Here is an 18472-nt window from a genome sequence, read left to right as displayed (position 1 = left end):
TATATTTGTGTGTGTGTGTGTATTTATATCTATATCTATAGGGATGTGGGATGTGACTACTAAGCAAAGTAAGTTAAGAAACTTGAATAAAACTAATGGAAGGTTAAAAAAATAGAATTTAAGGAGATGAAAATAGGGAAAGAAGCAGTAGGAATAATAGAATATGTCTACGGAAACATTAGAATTCAAAATAAGTGAGAGTCTGTTAGCACAGATGTAGTTTGGAATGCAGTTCTAGGTGTCACCCTCTCACCTCAAAGCTGCTTCTGGATGAGTGTTTTGTCAGTGTTTTGTGGATGCCATGTAGTTAAATAGGGAACACCCTCCCCTTTGCAATTTCTGCTTTTGGACCGGAGACTGGCACAATGTTTTAGATGGCAACCAAAGAAAGTATGAAATTTTAACGTATCTCTACTGTTTCCTAATTATTTCAAAAACTTACCTAATTATTTGTGACTGCCCCTTTTTGTTTCAATTTTATTATTTACATGCTTTTCCCTTCTTAAGACTTTTGATTACATGTATCTAACATCACCACTTCTCCTTGCCTATTTTCCCATTCATGATGTTTTTAGAAATATCCTTGTCTGGTGTACATATGTCTTGCAATGTCTACACCAATATTTTTGTACCTTTGGGGTTGGTGTGGGGTCTAGAATCTGTAACACTCTAGTCTTCTAATCTTTTATACGATTGGAACAAAAGCAGATTAAATGATGCTCACCAATGCATCGTCTTCATCTTGGAAAGAAGTCACGAGTGGAGTGCCGCAGGGCTCTGTCCTGGGCCCGGTTCTGTTCAACATCTTTATTAACGACTTAGACGAATGGTTAGAAGGCACGATTATCAAGTTTGCAGACGACACAAAACTGGGAGGGATAGCTAACACTCCAGAAGACAGGAGCAGAATTCAAAACGATCTTGACAGACTAGAGAAATGGGCCGAAACTAACAAAATGAAGTTCAACAGGGACAAATGCAAGATACTTCACTTCGGCAGAAAAAATGGAAATCAAAGATACAGAATGGGGGACGCCTGGCTTGACAGCAGTGTGTGCGAAAAAGACCTTGGAGTCCTCGTGGTCAACAAGTTAAACATGAGCCAACAATGTGATGCGGCAGCTAAAAAAGCCAACGGGATTCTGGCCTGCATCAATAGGGGTATAGCGTCTAGATCCAGGGAAGTCATGCTACCCCTCTATTCTGCCTTGGTCAGACCACACCTGGAATACTGTGTCCAATTTTGGGCACCGCAGTTGAAGGGAGATGTTGACAAGCTGGAAAGCGTCCAGAGGAGGGCGACTAAAATGATTAAGGGTCTGGAGAACAAGCCCTATGAGGAGCAGCTTAAAGAGCTGGGCATGTTTAGCCTGCAGAAGAGAAGGCTGAGAGGAGACATGATAGCCATGTACAAATACGTGAAGGGAAGTCATAGGGAGGAGGGAGCAAGCTTATTTTCTGCTGCCCTGGAGACTAGGACACGGAACAATGGCTTCAAACTACAGGAAAGGAGATTCCACCTGAACATCAGGAAGAACTTCCTCACTGTGAGAGCTGTTTGGCAGTGGAACTCTCTCCCCCGGGCCGTGGTGGAGGCTCCTTCTTTGGAGGCTTTTAAGCAGAGGCTGGATGGCCATCTGTCGGGGGTGCTTTGAATGCGATTTCCTGCTTCTTGGCAGCGGGTTGGACTGGATGGCCCATGAGGTCTCTTCCAATGCTACTATTCAATGATTCTATGCCATATGCAATTGTGTTTAAATAAGCGGAGATAGTACTTTTTTGCAAATCCTCTCCAGGGCACATGGCAGAAATGAAACAAAGAGGACAGATACAGTTATTACAATGATGCACCAAATATACCAAACAAATCTTAATTTCAAGTTTGTCAGGAATTACCCTTAGTGCAATAGTCTTCAATGCTGTAAAAAGCAACCTGGCTCCATGCAATATGTTTCTGAGCTCTTATTCCTAATCACTAATCAGAAATGATAATTTAAAAAGCTTGGTGCTGAGATAGAAAACTCCAACAGAACTAAATGTGGCCTATGGGCTGAAGGTTAAAGGATAGTCAAGTTAAAATGAGGTCAGACTAATGTAAAGTAGACATTTCAAGTATCTATGCTTTTATGCAGTCTTGAAATAATCTTATTATGTGAAATAATTAAAAAAAAGAACACCAAACCTATGTGCCCCAATTGTGTTACTGGTATTTGCAATTTTTGTTCTGGAATGAAACTCAATTCAGATTATATGTAGTCTCCTTTTTGTTTCTTGTCGTATGATTAGTATGTTTGCACCTCCTTTCAAGTCAAATAATTTCTATGCTTTCCAGCATAAATTAGTAGAGTTGTGTGTACTGAGCTTAATTGTTCAATCAACCCACCGATTCCTGTTGCCGAGGAATCCTTTCTACAATCTGCATTCATTGCATTCATTATAAAGAGAGGAATATTCATGGCAACTTTGTAACTTGCCTAATACTCAGTGGGCATCTCATCCTCCTCTAGGCTGATACATGTAGTACAATTCACGAGCCTCTAAGGAGATAACTATACAGTAGAGTCTTGTTTATTCAACCATCTTTCATCCAACATTCTGTATTATCCAACGCAGTCAGCCTCCCACCCAAATCCGCAGCTGTTTCTTTAGAAAGCAACGCACAGCCGGCCAACACGCCTAACAACACAAGTGCAGCCAAGCTCCCAAACAAGTGGCAGGCTTGTTGTAAAACATGATGTTTTGTTGCTTAATTTGTAAAATCATAACATAATTTGACGTTTAATAGGCTTTTCCTTAATTCCTCCTTATTATCCAACATTTTTGCTTATCCAGCATTCTGCCGGCCCGTTTATATTGGATAAACGAGTACTGTATTAGAAAGCCATGTCATTGTTTGGTGAGTTCATTTCAAAGGCATCGACTTTTTTAGCACCTTTGATACTTTATTTATCTCTTGTCAACAAGGTCTTGGTGGTCACTACCATTTTAGCTTGCCAGAATAATTACTTAGATGACCTTCAAAAGCCTCAGTTTGGTATACTCAGAGAAGGTGACTTAACATTTGTTATTGCATTTTCAGTCTGCATAGGTCACATTCCTAGCCATGGAACAGCATAATTAGGGAATACAGAGTGGGTCAGTACAGGTTGCTTCCTTATTAACTTAATATCCAGCTCAAACGACTTCCAGTGCTGTTCCCTATTACAAAGTGGAAAATTACAACCCAGTGTCCATTTGTGTTAGGGAAAAGAATATAGGCTTCAGCTATTGGAAAATATGTATAATTTATCCAAATTAAGGACATTGGTATATGCTTAATTTGCTTTATTTTTGCTAGTTGTTATTATATTCATTTATTTTATGCCCTTTCCCAAATGCTGGGACTGAAGATAAGTAAAGGAAAAGCTTTCCCTTGACATTAAGTCTAGTCGTGTCCGACTTTGGGGGGTGGTGCTCATCTCCATTTCTAAGTCAAAGAGTGAGCGTTGTTTGTAAACATCTCCTAGGTCATGTGGCCAGCAGGATTGCATGGAGCGCCGTTACCTTCCCGCAGAAGTAGTACCTATTGATCTACTCACATTGCATGTTTTTGAACTACTGGGTTGGCAGAAGCTGGGCCTAACAGTGGGAGCTCACCTGCTGCCCAGATTCGAACCATACTATACAATGAAAGCCATTTAAAAGTACTTTAAAATACAGCATTAAAATCAATAAACTTCCCCAGATCAATAATAATAATAATAATAACAACAACAACAACAATACATTTTATGTATTACCCACTTCTCCGGATGGCTCAAGGCAGGGTATAACAAATTCAAAAATGAATGAACATAAAAATACAATAAATTACATAGATAAACACATACACACACACACACACACATATATATATGGGCTGTGCAAAAAATCATAAGGGGGTTGTAAATCCTAAACATTTTGTTAATCCATTCACAGCCTAATTTACGACACCCCAAACCACCACCTGTTGAACACAAACTAATCAAAACACCCACCTCTTGAGTTTTCATAAAGAAGTTCATTTGCTTCGTATGTCATCTCTCTCCGTCTGCCTCATTCTCCCTCCTTGTGTCCTGCTCTCCCTCTCTCTCCCTTTTTCTGTCAGCCTGCCCCTCATGGTGAGCCACTCACCTGGTGGAGGAGGAGGTCCCAGCAAGGGCTGCAAGCAAACCTTGCCCTGGCTGCTCTCCCTCCCTCCTTCTGGGCTGGGCCCCCAAGTCCCATCCCGGAGAGACGGCCCAGAAGGACACCATGATAGATGGTATTGAAAACCGCTGAGAAGTCCAGGAGAACTAGCAGGGATACACTCCTCCTGTCTAGCTCTCTTCGTAGATCATCCACCAAGGTGACCAGTGCCATTTCTGTCCCATAGCCAGGCCTGAAACCAGACTGAGATGGATCCAGAAAATCTGTGTCTTACAAGTTGTGAGGCCACCCACCTTCTCCAGAATCTTGCCCAGAAAGAGGGAGGTTTGACACTGGCCTATAGTTGTTAGGTTGGGCAGGATCCAATACCGGTTTCTTCAGAAGAGGTTGTACTATCTCCTTGAAAATACTTGACATTACACTTTGAGTCAAGGAGGCTTTCACCAGCACCTTCACCCACCTTGCTAGTCTCCCCCCGGCCGATTTTATGAGCCAGGATGGTCAGGGGTCTAGAGAGCAAGTGGTCGCCTTCATTTTTTACCAAGATCTTGTCCATGTCCTCAGGCTGCAAAAGTTGAAAGGAATCCAATAAATAATGACAAGCAGATGCCTCAGCCACATTCACAGAGTCTGCATCAACATTGATGTCTAAATCAGAACAGATTTGAGCAACTTTATCTGCAAAGAACTTTGCAAACTCCTCATAATGAGCTGCCGATTGATCAGGTGTCCTTGGTTGAACAGGGTTTAAGAGTCCCCTGACCACTTGAAACAACTCTCTTTAGCCGTTCTTTGCAGAGGCAATGTTGGTGGCTATGAATGCCTTTTCTGCCGCCTTCATTGCCACGGAATAGGCTTTTAAATGAGCTCTAGACCGTGCTCAGTTAGACTTGCTGCAGCTTTTATGCCAACACAGCTCTAGTTTCCATTTCACTTGCTCCATTGCCACCAGCTCCTTGGAGAACCAGGGAGCTGACTTAGATCAACTGCCCTGGCCACCTCTGTGTTGTAGAGGTCTGATAGAGCTTTGATATGCAGGAAAATCCCATCAGGATTCTACCCAGATCCATTAGTCTCCTGGGCTATTCGGTCCTCCACCCCTGCAGAAGTTTAGAGTCCAGTGAGCCTAAACCTGACCAGGTAGTGATTGGTCCATGACAAAGGAACGATGGACAGTTCCTCCACAATTTCATCACCATCATCCTGCTCCAAACAGAAGACCAGATCTAAGGTGTATCCAGCACTATGGGTGGGCCAAATACCATTTGAGACAGACCCATGGTTGTCATGGTGGCCATGAAGTCCTGAGCCACTCCCAACAGGACGGTCTCGGCATGGATGTTTGAAGTAGCATGACTAGGCGTTGGGACTCCAACACCCGGCCGGGCTAGCTCAGGCAGGGAGACTGTTGAGCAGCAGGGTGGATGGTACACCAACAAAATCCCTGTTCTGTCCCGACCACTCGCCTTTAGGTAGACACACTCGAATGAGGTCAACTGTGTGATGGGACATCTGGTCAGGTGGATGGAATCTCTATAGACCACTATGACTCCCCCCCCCCCCCCCCGGTCTTGCCTGCTGCTGCACACTGAAACCGGGCGGACAAAGTTGGGAGAGATTTACTCCCCCTCCTTTGTCCAACTAGGTCTCAGAAATGCAAGGCAGCATATGTAAAGACTTGAGTGAAAAGATAACCAATTACAATGAGAGGCAGCATTGTAAATCCTCTGCCATAAACCCTCCTTTAAATCCAATTTAATTGTTTTATTGAGGTGGCTGACTTCTGTGATTTTAGTATTAGTAGTAACCAGATCAGAATTACCGATTCATCTATAACTATTGTAATCAATATGCTTTGAATATATCAAAGCATAGCTTTTTATGGTTATTTGGGTAATTAATTTTGTAGCAAATGGTCTTCCTGTAGGGACCCATCTGTATTCTTCAACAGTGTATATTGCATCAGCACGAAAGCTACCATAAACATCCTAGTTTTCCTGCTATTGGGGCCCTAATTTGTATACCAATTGCTCATTAAATTGTGGGCACAGTAATTTCTCCATCTCCTTAATTGTGTGAATCTTTTCCAACCTCTTTAAGCATCTCAACAGTGCTTTGCATAGTTTGCCATCTTTGTGTAATGTTGTTGCACATGAATTAGTTAACAATAGTTAGCGCACTTTAGCTTAAGAATATCAGCTAACAGTATTGTGTTTTTTTAAATATACTACATTTTTTCTTTTTGAAACATTGTTTTGATTGTTTCTAAAACTCCTTTCCTACTGCAATGAACCTCTTGCGCCTGGGATCTTGCCATTTCATTCCTTAAAAAACTTTGTGTGTTTTGTTTCATTCTTGTACTGCAGTGACATTCTCCAATAATCCTTCCCTGACTTCTTGTCTTTTCTCCGTTCTCCCACTTTCCTTCTCCCAAGCTGTGCCATTGGCTTAATAAGAAGGTAAATAAGTGGATAGTTTGCTTTACAATTAATATATTTTATGCTACTTGTCAGCATGAAAGTTGTTTGTTGCGTCCATTTTGCTTTGATTGGCAACATGGCTTGCTCTTCATTTGCATCATAATATAAGGTCATTCTGTACCATCTAATTCTTCTCGCACTGTGATGAACTGTGTCATGCAGGAGGATTGTTTATCAGCTACCCACATTTAACTGTGGCATTTGTGTATGGCTCATGATTGTATACAACAGAAAAGGTGAACCCAAAGAATAGTTATACAAATCTATGGAAAACTTACAAATTCCCGGGGTTATTGTGTGTGTTTCGAGCTGTATGGCTATGTTCCAGAAGTATTCTTTCCTGACGTTTTGCTCACATCCATGGCAGGCATTCTCAGAGGTTCCAGAATACTTCTGGAACATGGCCATACAGCCCAAAAAACATACGACAACCCTGTGATTCCGGTCATGAAAGCCTTCAATAACACATTTAAAAAATCCCAATTTTAAGTGATATCACTTCCTTGAAGACAGGAATGATGCAGTGCAGGAATAGCGGTGAATGGTGAAAGTTAAACTTTACTTATTACTTTTCATTTCCTACCCCTTCTTGGGAAATTCTCATCATGTAATTCCATCCAATACATTTACTTATTGTTTGTGAATGGAATGTTTCTAAAAGAGAACATGAAGGTAAAGTTATCTGATTTGATAGCTATTTTAAAATTCAGAGTATGAATAAAGATTGGTCATTTAAGCTCCTTACCCCCACCTAGCTCCCCACCATTTATTGTTTCTGAATTGGAGAAGAGGCTGCAGAATTTCTGTTTTGTTTCTATTAAAAGTTTAACAATCTCAAGTTTCATACGTTTTTTAAACATTCATACACATTGAATGTATAATACATCAATATTTGCAATGTTTATGTAACCATGTTCTGTTTATGATTATTGTAGGCATAGCCATTAAGCGCATTAAGCCATTGAAATGGGCTAAGTGATGATATACTATCTTTCTTTCATGCTCATATTTCCCCTTTCAGTATACTTGATCAGATATGAAGTCCTCCAGATGATGAGTAGCAAAAACATATTTCAGATTGCAGTTAACTTGTAAAATATGAGAGAGTGCCATTTTTCAAGAAAACCACTTAAAACAGCATTTCCTCATGTGTCAATAGAGGAGTTGAAAGTCAGACATGGCTCTTCAAAATTAAATTCAAACTAGTATAACAAAAGTGGCTAATGGGCAGTCAAAACTAATGTTTATATTATATTTCTTTGGTAGACCTCATGCCCATAAACCACTATATTAAGACAAAATGTGGATACTTACTCTGTATCTTATGTCTTAATATAGCTAAATGTTTTATTTGAAGGAAAGATCTGGTTGATATAGTAGTTTGAGCTTTGGGCTATGACTCTGGAGACCAAGGTTTTGAATCCCCATTCAGCCATGAAAACCACCTATGGGCAGGTCTCATTTTCTCAACCTCAGAGGAAGGCAATAACAAACCTCTTCTGAACAACTTGGTGTTGAATTAAATGCACAGGCCATGCAGTGTTAGCCTCTTGCATATTACATATTGCAATACACAGATATCCACATAGGAGTCAGAAAATGTCCCACAATGTGTTTATGCATGCAGAATCAGATGTGTTCCATACAAATACCCAGAGACGGAAGGCAAAAGGTAAATATAATAAAATGCTTTGTTTTTCAAAAAAAGAATGTCTGCATTATAGTTCTCCAAAATGGTATTCTTGCTCAATGCATTACATTGATTGGAACAAAAAGGTATCCCAGTGGTATAAATCAGTAGGTTTAGACAGTTTTTATCCCAGCTTTTTAGTCTGGGATATAAATAAAATTGGCCAGAATTGTCCCCTTTATGAGTATAAAAAAGGACACACATTGTAGGTCATCCTAGGTGTACATTCTGCAAGATAAAAAGTTCACATATGGGACACTTCATTAGTATATATAATGTATCGTTTCAGTTGGAAAATACTTGAATTCTGATAGTAATCTTGCTGTCCCCATTTGTTTGTTTGTTTGGGGTGAGAAGTATATTTTTCACATGAATGGACACACACACAGACATAAAGATGGAGAAAAGAAATGATTACAACTGTTGAAGACTACATGGAACACGAATTGACTCAACATTGCCAGAACTGAAATTTCAGTGAACTGTTAAGGCTTATTGTATATTAGGGCTAAAACTATGTACTACATTTCTTAAAATATGGAAATAGGAAATGAATTAATGTATTTATAAATTCTTATTTAGAAAATGTACCATTAATTTTTTTTTACATGAATGACCTTCTGTAGCTTAACTATTTGGGTTTCTTTAGAATAGGGGGTCTCAATTTTTTTCAGCTGCGGAGCCCTTTTTGAAGCAAGTTTTTCTCAATAAACCCCAAGAAATGTTTATATCTATCTCAGGCATGGGCAAACTTTTGGACACATGGGCTGCATTGTATTTTAAAATTTGACAGAGGGTTCCGAGCCAGTGGCAGATGGATGAGAGTGTTTGCGTGAACTCAAACATGTATAAATCAGCCAAGTCTTTTTGTTTTGATTTTTTCTAAAAAAAATTATCAACTTACCATATTTACTCGAATATAATGCACCATCGATTATAATGCACATCTCAATTTTGACTATGTCATTTAACAAAAAAGTGAGCATTAAATTTGAGTAAATATGGTATATATATAGTGCAATCAATAAAATTTCTGTTTCTCTTAAAATATACTTATCTGTATGAAACCAGAACCAGGTATTAGTGCATCAAAGCTACATGATATAGATTTTCTTCAACTTATATCATGGCTACAGGTCACATTTCTGCATTATCAATATTCTTTCATAAAACTTGATGCAAGTACTTCTTAAAATAATTTTCTCTCTTTTGAAGTGTTTTGAGTAGTTTTGAAGTCTTAATCTTAAGTAGCATATATGAAATCTCTGACAGTCAGATCACTCCTAGCTTTGTGTCTGAATAATTATATCTGTATGATGTGTATAGTGTTTGTAGATGAAGGGAAAGTTTGAGGACTGATAGAAGGGACAGGATAAATCATAATTTGTGAAAAGTGCAGTTTTTCAGAGCAACCCTTTCAGAAGTGTCCTATATAATTTCAATTTGAAGATAGGCACATTTGCTCTTGTAACAATATTTACAGCAAATCCCAAGAGCTGAGATCACTACATTCAAGTCATTACAGTGCATTATGTGTTTCTCTCCCAAGGGCACCAGTCCTTTGCTTTCCCATGCCACACTTATTAATATGGAATAAAAGAATACCATATGAAGGACTGTTTGCACCAGACAACTGCTTCTATAGCTGAAAATGTAGAAAATCAAGGGCACTACCAACAAAAGTGTTGGGCCGTATTCCCATCCTTATCTGCTTCTACTGTGTTCTTTCCTCCTTCCCAACATTGGTCTCTGTGTTACGAAAATGGTGGTAGCGATGACATGATACATCAAACCTTCTCAAGCAGCTACATTTGGATCCTGCTTTAAAATGATACCTGTTTATCTTGTAGGTTATACTCTGGCAGAATGGAAGAGTGCTACTTCTGGGGCAGAATTTAAATGTTACATATTGGTTATAACAGTATTATGTGAGACACATTAGAGTTAGTTACACAAAAGAAAACCTGTTACAGATATACAAACAAAACATTAATAGTAAGATACAATACAATGTAATAATGAAATGAAAGAAACATCTTTTACTGATTCCGAAACTCCATAGATCATGATCCACTACAGTTACACAGAATCAGGTAACAGCGTTACTTTACCTGGAGATATTGTTAATGCTGAAATATTACATTTTTTTTACATAACCTATAGAATACTGGCACTTTGGTGGCTGCAATCATCAATTACCTAGAAGAATGTTTAAAAAAAAAAGTTTAGGTGCCAAGGAGGGATTTGGGGGGGGGGGGGGGGTAGGAGGAATAGAGTTTATAAATTAAGAAGTTTCAATTGTCCTCTTCTGTTGACATGTCTGAGCATTATTATGAAGCTGTATATACAGTAGAGTCTCACTTATCCAACACTCGCTTATCCAACGTTCTGGATTATCCAACGCATTTTTGTAGTCAATGTTTTCAATACATAGTGATATTTTGGTGCTAAATTCGTAAATACAGTAATTACTACATAGCATTGCTGCATGTTGAACTACTTTTTCTGTCAAATTTGTTGTATAACATGATGTTTTGGTGCTTAATTTGTAAAATCATAGCCTAATTTGATGTTTAATAGGCTTCTCCTTAATCTCTCTTTATTATCCAACATATTCGCTTATCCAACATTCTGCCGGCCTGTTTATGTTGGATAAGTGAGACTCTACTGTAACATCATCAGATGTGTAGAATATCACGTGCCACAAACCTTTTAAAAGAATGCCAAGGGTTAGATCACTAGAATGTAGCTCTCGAGCTATGTATTAGAAGTGATTCCACAAATACACTAACAATTTCAGCAATAATTAGAGCCTTTACAAAAATCTTGACTGCTGAGTGTAGAAGCATTTCTGCTGGATTTAGAAAAAAATAAATATAGCTTTTCTCAGTTCTCAGATTCATACAAGCCATAAAAGCACAACTGCATATTGTACTTTCTGCAATGATGACAAGTTATAGAAGTGACATGTATACTTAAGACATATTTGTAACTAATGTCTTTATACCTATTTTTATTCGTACCTATGTTCTGCCCATACTTAGATTTATCTAGGTCACTTCCATCATTAAATATTAACAAGCTTCCTTATAATTTCCTTGAGTTTGTGGGCTTCTGTAAAATCAAAGCAGTGATTAGTATTGGTGAGTGTATATGCATATTTTTGATATGTGAGGGGTACAAGTTGAGACAAATAGAGACATGGAGACAAATAGATGAATGGGAACTCATTTTCAAAATATTGCCAGTTTGCTTGACCCTTTGCTTTGTCTGACTGGAGAGAGTGCGAGAATTACTTTCAAAAGTCTTTTAGCATTTTATCATGAGCCTTCCTTTTCATGGACCTTTGATGGACATTCAATTATCCAGTACAAGAAAATGAAAATGTAATTATATTTCTTTGACTCTCATATCAAATATTAAATTTCTGACTGTTTTTCTAGGAGTGTGTTGAAATGAGATGCAAATTAACTGTCATTCCCTCCCCCATTTTTTCATGCTGCTAAAGTATAAATATAGTTAAATTGAAATCCAGTTTTGTAGTCAGTATCTCCATAAGTGAGATGGAAGGCTGCTAGAATTGCCTGGGAACATTTATACATAATTTTGATTTCTTAATATTCAACTGTTGTTGTTGTTGTTGTTTTGTTCTCCACAGATGATCGTGTGGTTGGAGAAAATGCTAGATAAAATCATTAGTATATTCATTATATTTATACTAGTAATAGGCACCCTCCTGTTGGCCCTACTTCTTACAGCAAAGGTAATGTTTCCATTTAATTTTTATTCACAAACATTATTTATTCAAGTCTACAGATACCATTGATGTTGAATACTTCTATCTCCACTGGAAAATTCAGTAAATTGCCCTTATTGATTTAATTGGTATAAATGCTTAATAGTACATTTTAATCCTTGTTCTGTTTTTTAATATATTATTTTATGGTCTTCGTTTTATCTGTGTATTTTAACTATATTGTTCTCTGCCTTCAGCCATAAAAAGAGGCAGGTTATTGTTATTAATGTTACCATTATTATTTTTCTAAATAGAGTGCAAATTCCCAGTGGCTACTGGCCTCTAGGCCACTGGACAAAGATATAGTATGCTTCATTCCAGTTCTTCTGTCCAAACGCAATGAAACCGAGCAGATACAGGACCAAGCAAGCTCCCTGAAGCTGCTCCTTATAGAATCTTAGAGTTGGAAGAGAGAGCAATATATTCTGCTGTTGAACAGCTCTTACTATCAGGAAGTTTTCCCTAATGCTTAGGTAGAATCATTTTTCCTGCAAGTTGTTTTTGTTGTCCATTTATTGTTCCAGACTTTTCTCATTTCTTGCATTACTGTATATTTGGGATATGTTGTGTTCAACTTTGCATTTATTTAATTTAGTTCTTCTTCTCTATATTGAATTTAGGTCCACCAAGAAAGTGTACATATGATTGAAGTCACAAGCAGCTTGATTAATGAAACTGTAGCCAATCACCCAGAATGGGCCAGGTAATAGTACTGAAATTATTTGTGTGTGGATATGAATGCATGTGCCTTCAAGTCACCTGTCAATTTTTGGTGACCCTTTTAATTTCATAGGTCGTTTTAGACAAGGAATACTCACAGGTGGTTTTGCCTGTTCCTTCCTCTGAAATGAAGCCTACAGTATTCATTGGTAGTCTCCCACCCAAGTACTAGCCAGGTTTCCAAGATCAGATGGGATCTGATGCTTTTAAGGAATGTAGACCCACTGAAATCATATTGATAGAATTTTAAAAGAAAGTCCTCTCAATGCCAAACCCCATAGCACATAATCTTAATCTTGAAGGCAGGGTCTGCAGAAGTGATTGACAGTGAGTGTGACCTGAGAGAATAATTGGCTCTGAAGCAGCAAGTCTTTGGTTTGGGTAAAGTTATGAGTACTGGATAAGAGATACATCCATATCTAGCAATTATTTGAGCAGTGCTAATGTATAGAGAGCTGGCTTCACAGCCAAGATCCTATACATTTTTGCACTGTAAATATGCACAAACATAGTTACACGGCACCCCACACTTGTGTGCAATACACATCTTCAGCTCCTTCATAGCCTCCAGCTCTTTCATTGCACAAGGGTTGATTAGTTAATGATCTGTTGCATAAGGACCTGCCATTCTGCAGCTTTTGAGAAATGCAGCTATTTGTGCAATTACAGTAGACTCACAATAAACCAGCACCCATGAGAAATGGTAGAACTCAGATAAATGTAGTTTCTGGTTATTTGAGAGTTACTATTGAAAATAAGCTAACTAATACTATACCCGATACTATACCATACCATTAACTCTGTATTGACTTGATATTAATATTGAAATATAGTAATTAAAAATGGAGACAAAATTAATAATTTTATTGTATTATATGTGTGTTTCCATTTTTATTTAAAGTATTTTTCTTCTTTTTTGCTAGTTGCTTGAGTTCCAGTTAACTGAGAGTCTACTGTAGTGTCTCAACATGTTTCTAATGTAGACGTATCAAAAAGGCCTGCATATGGCCTCACCCATCATTTTGTCAGTCATTGTTTTTTTCCTAACTTGCTATAATGAAGGAAAGCAACAGAAGCCCTGTTCATATATTGTTGTAAACCAGAAATGCTGAGAATTTGGCTTATTGTGAATGTAGTATGCTGCTACATGCTTTTCAGTGCTCTTGCTTGGCTCTTCCTTCTAACAGGAGTGTCAAAATAAACCAAGTTTGTCCAAACCAATTACTGTGGTATGTTTAGGTTATGTCTGCTCTGGGCTCTTTCCCCTAACAATTGAGAATCATAATCCACGTTTTGGGTTTAACTTGTTAAGAAGGAACGAAGTCAGAAACCTTATTTCAGACAAAGTTGTCTTTGGTAAGCCGCAGGGAGAAGTTCCCTGGTATCTTTGAAATGTAGTCCAAAAAAGACAGCTTTTCCAATGTCTGATTTGCTAATTTGTTTGGTTCTCAAAGTTACAGGTTGCTATGGATTAAGAACAAAACAACTTTTTAACTTGGCAAACACTTTTGTGCAAAAGAATGACAATGTTTTTAAAGAACTATTGAGAAAACAATAGCAATCATTGTTCTTATTATTCCTATTATTATGTCATATTCCCTGTTACTTTGAAATTTGTGCTTGCACATTTCTCTGAGGAAGGGGACAATGGCTTTAATCTAATTCTTAATAGAGTCTGTGGGTCAAAAAAGCTGATGGCCTACTGCAGTAAATTTAAGGTGCTTGGCCTTTACTTATCATTGTTTGACATTATTAGAAAAGTTCAATTTAGCATTCACTTTGGAGATTAGAATAAAAATAATGAAATAGTTAAACTGCTGAATAAAGAATAAGGAGAGGTCATACTTTCAGTAGTAGTACTGTACATTTATTATAGACCACATGCAGTCCCCTTCTGTATATTATAATCTGACCTTCTTTAAAAAGCGTATGTTTGTGTTATTGTATTAATAATAATATTACAAAGTAATATTTACAAAGTAATTTATAAAAGAACTTTGGGTTTTATCTGTGTGATGGAATATCATAATGCCAAATCATAAAGACATGTTTTGACCTCAAGAGACTTTTAAAAGTAAGACTGACAGTATGTCATGGGGATTTCCTTTTCAGAGAGTGTACAGAACTTTCTTTGGATATGCTCAATTGCTTTTCTGTATCTCAGGTATTTATTTAAAGCAGAGCAAAGTATTTCATATGTAACCGGATTTTTAAAAACCTTTGTTTTGATAAATTAGCTGGCTTCCTGAAGCTGAGGTTATTCAAAAGGCTCTGAATTCTGCTGCCAATAATGTGTATCAATATGGTCGAGAATGGATAACACATAAGGTAATATTTGAATATCACTATTTTAGTAATTTGGCTGTTGAACTTTTTTTCTTGCCAAAAAGACAAGAAAGGGCAATTGATTACCTCCTAACTATCACTTTCCCCCATCTTTCTTTAACTTTCTATACTTCCAGAGCACTGGCGTACATATCTCCCAGAAATTGGGTGGGGGGAGGAGCTGCAGAGCAATTTGAGACCAGTTTCAGTGGTTAATGTAGTCACCCACCTGGCCTCAAACCAGTACCAGACCTGTCAGACTAATAAAACAAGTTCCTCCCAAACTGGTTCCAGACCAACCTAAATGGTCAGTATATATGTGTCCTTTGGTCCCATAACTCACCCTAAACAGGATAGATGAAACAAGATTCCTAACTAACATAGTTTGACAAACCAACCTGCTACCTACCAAGGAATCGTTTTCTACAAGTCAACACCAAAAACTACCCATCATCCCTTTTACATATATGAAGCAATAAATCATGTTCTAGCTAAAGTATGACCACAGCATATTGTGTTATGAAGATATGACTGAATAGTTAATATATAAGCCTAGAACATTGTAATATAGATGTAATGTAAAATACACGGCAGTGTATTTATGCATAGTATTAGGCCCCAAAGGAGCATGATAGGACCAAAGGATAAGATCCTGATAATTTTCAATTGTGTTTACTTTTACATGTTCTCTCTCAACTGTTTTGGTCTAAATCTTCATTTTGTTTTGTAGCTGCATAAAATATTAGGAGAAAAGGTGAACAACACTGCTGTGATTGAAAAGCAAGTGCTGGAGCTGTGGGACAGACTATATCATACATGGTTTGTGAAAGTAAGTATCTGAAGCATACTTATAGTCCATTTAATTCTATTAAAATTAGTGCTAATAATAATATTGACAATACAGATCTATAGAACCTGGGGTTAAGAAATTCTCATGTTCAAATAAATTCAGATTACTTTTTCTCTCTAGTTACTTTGTACTTATATGAGTAGAAATGGGAAAAAGATGAATATGCTATGGGTTAATTTCCCATTTCGCTCTGGATTCAGTCTGAGCAGAACCTGAGTGTTATTTCTTTAAGTACAGTCATTTGCATGAAATAATCATGTGTCCCATGTTTCTATGCATAATCCTTTATATTCCAGGCCCCACAATGTTCTGTGAGCAGCGGCTGAATGTTTCTCATTTATTTTACAGAATGTAACTCACACAGGGAGACACAAAGGACATAAGCACCATTTACAACGTCAGAACAGCTGGCCAAGTGAAATGCTTGATTGGCAAGATGTTGCTTCCTTTGTCCATGAGAACATAGAAACATTTCTTTCGGTATGTGTTTCACATCACAGAAACGATAAAAAAAATTCTGTTTGCAGCAAAAAATAATAATTGCATGATTTCATTCCTTCATATGTATTTGTAGAGCTTGAATTGTTTTTTAAAGAAATAATTACTATGAATTTATTGGATAGCCCTCTCAATGTTTCTGAACTCCATAGGTTGCCAGATGAATGCTGTACTTGATACTACTCTTAAATAAATTAGTTATTTTAGGTTGTTAGAATTCTTTGGCGCATAGATGCTTGTATCTATGCCAGGGATAGTCAGACAGGAGGCCTCAAGAGAAGAAGTATCAGGGTTAAAGGGAATGTATCACCTAGTTCTGTGGTTAGCTTGATGTTTTAAGCTGCCTGCTGCCTTTTGGATAGTAGAAACAAGAAAAGGGGAAACAAAAGAAATGATAAGAGAAAGGAGTCATGGAAAGGAAAAGAAGATGCATTGTTTGCTTGACTGGTTGTTCAAATTGCCCTGGCCTTCAGAATGTTAGGCTCTGTGGTTTTAAGAAACTAATTCATCAGTGCTAATGCAATTAAATTATTTTAAGTATTAACATTCATGGTGACATATTCTTTCAATATCAATTTTTAACATTGATGAATTATTAAATCTGTGTTCCAAGCCATGTGGCAAGGTGAGAGTGAGAACTGTCTTCACTTTTTATTTTATTTTTATTTCAAATTAGGATTTTGTTAATCACTTTTGTCTGCTGATCTCCATACCTGTATCATCCATCTTTCCTTATCTCGCAACACAACAGGAGGACACCAGGCTGGACAACGGTGTCCCTCTGCTCTTTGGCAAATTTTCCCCTCTCTTAGGTTTTATTTTGTACTGACCTGAGCCTTTCTCTCTACCAACTATTTCCCTTTTTTTCTCTGCTTTTCTGCAAATATCTGTTTTGTCCTCAGCTGTTTTTCTGTGTGGTTTCTACTGTTCAACTCACTGCATACACTGACATTCTTCCATTCCTTTCCTTGTCTTTTAGGTCTCCTTTCTACCTTCTCAATCCTTTATTGCGCTTTGTTACCTAAGTTCTATCCCATTCACTAGCAGGACTAACTAGTTCCTCTTGTCCCTAATGCTGGAAATTTGGCTGTTTCTTCTGCCAAAGTTCATTTCACTTTCTGCACTAAACTCACTCACTCACTCTTGCTCTCTCTCTCTCTCTCTCTCTCTCTCTCTCTCTCTATATATATATATATATATATATATATAGTGTTTGAAAAATTAGCTCTTTCCTCATAAGCATCCCTAGGGTAGGACAAAATATGTAATGTTAGGACAGCAGATAATTAATTGATATTTATTTTTGGAGACATGGAGTTTTAACACTTCCCAGTCTGTACACACTGGTATGTGCATTCTGTAAAATATTAAATCTCTGTGTTAATTTCTTGACATGCGTATATTTGAAGTCTGTTTTTAGTTTTCTTTATCTTTCTGCAGTATATTGATGTATTGCATTTACCACTTGAACTGCTACAAAAATGACTCTAGTCTGCCGAGTGTTAATAGAAATGAATCAGCATGGATTTGGCCATACATAATTTCTTATGACACTTAAAATGTTAGTTCTTCGTCAAGTTCTCTGTGAATGCACACTTGTGGAGAATTCTGTGCCTGCGCAGGCTCAATGGAAGCTTTCCAAGCTGTTTCACTTTCAAATTTTGGTGGTAGCCCCACCCATTCCTCCCGAGGGCATAAAAGGCACCCCAGCTCCTCCTTCCCAAGTTCTTTTTTTTCCACCTCAGCAGCTCTTCGGAACTCCAATTGCCCTGTCTACAGCGATGTTTAAGAGATGTATCCAGTGTGCATCAAAGACACCAGACTCTGATGGTCATTCGAAGTGTCTCCTCTGCCTTGGAGAGACACACATTGTTAGCTCGTGTCCATACTGCCAGGGCGCAGTCCAGGAAAAACAGCTTTGCACCTCAGGGTGCTGCTCTACAAGC

The 18472-nt window shown here is 37.8% G+C and overlaps 1 protein-coding gene across 4 annotated transcripts in view; it reads left to right on the top strand.

Moving 5' to 3' along the window:
• Positions 1 to 18472, top strand: part of tmem245 (transmembrane protein 245) — a 76414-nt gene that overhangs the window by 21919 nt on the left and 36023 nt on the right. For 3 of the 4 annotated variants that reach the window (XR_009999796.1, XM_062957831.1, XM_062957832.1), the window contains exons 7-12: positions 6603 to 6626; positions 11996 to 12100; positions 12754 to 12836; positions 15091 to 15181; positions 15909 to 16007; positions 16377 to 16508. Coding sequence is in view for 3 of the 4 variants with exons in the window: in XM_062957831.1 (XP_062813901.1) it covers positions 6603 to 6626; positions 11996 to 12100; positions 12754 to 12836; positions 15091 to 15181; positions 15909 to 16007; positions 16377 to 16508 (534 nt within the window). In the remaining variant the exon portion in view is untranslated. The remainder of the gene's footprint in view (positions 1 to 6602; positions 6627 to 11995; positions 12101 to 12753; positions 12837 to 15090; positions 15182 to 15908; positions 16008 to 16376; positions 16509 to 18472) is intronic. The other variant, XM_008113017.3, reaches the window with a different exon arrangement.

The sequence above is a fragment of the Anolis carolinensis genome, chromosome 6 (assembly GCF_035594765.1).
Source record: "Anolis carolinensis isolate JA03-04 chromosome 6, rAnoCar3.1.pri, whole genome shotgun sequence".
Lineage (NCBI taxonomy): Eukaryota > Metazoa > Chordata > Lepidosauria > Squamata > Dactyloidae > Anolis > Anolis carolinensis.
Note: the sequence above shows the minus strand (reverse complement) of the source record. Positions and strands in the feature narration are given on the sequence as shown.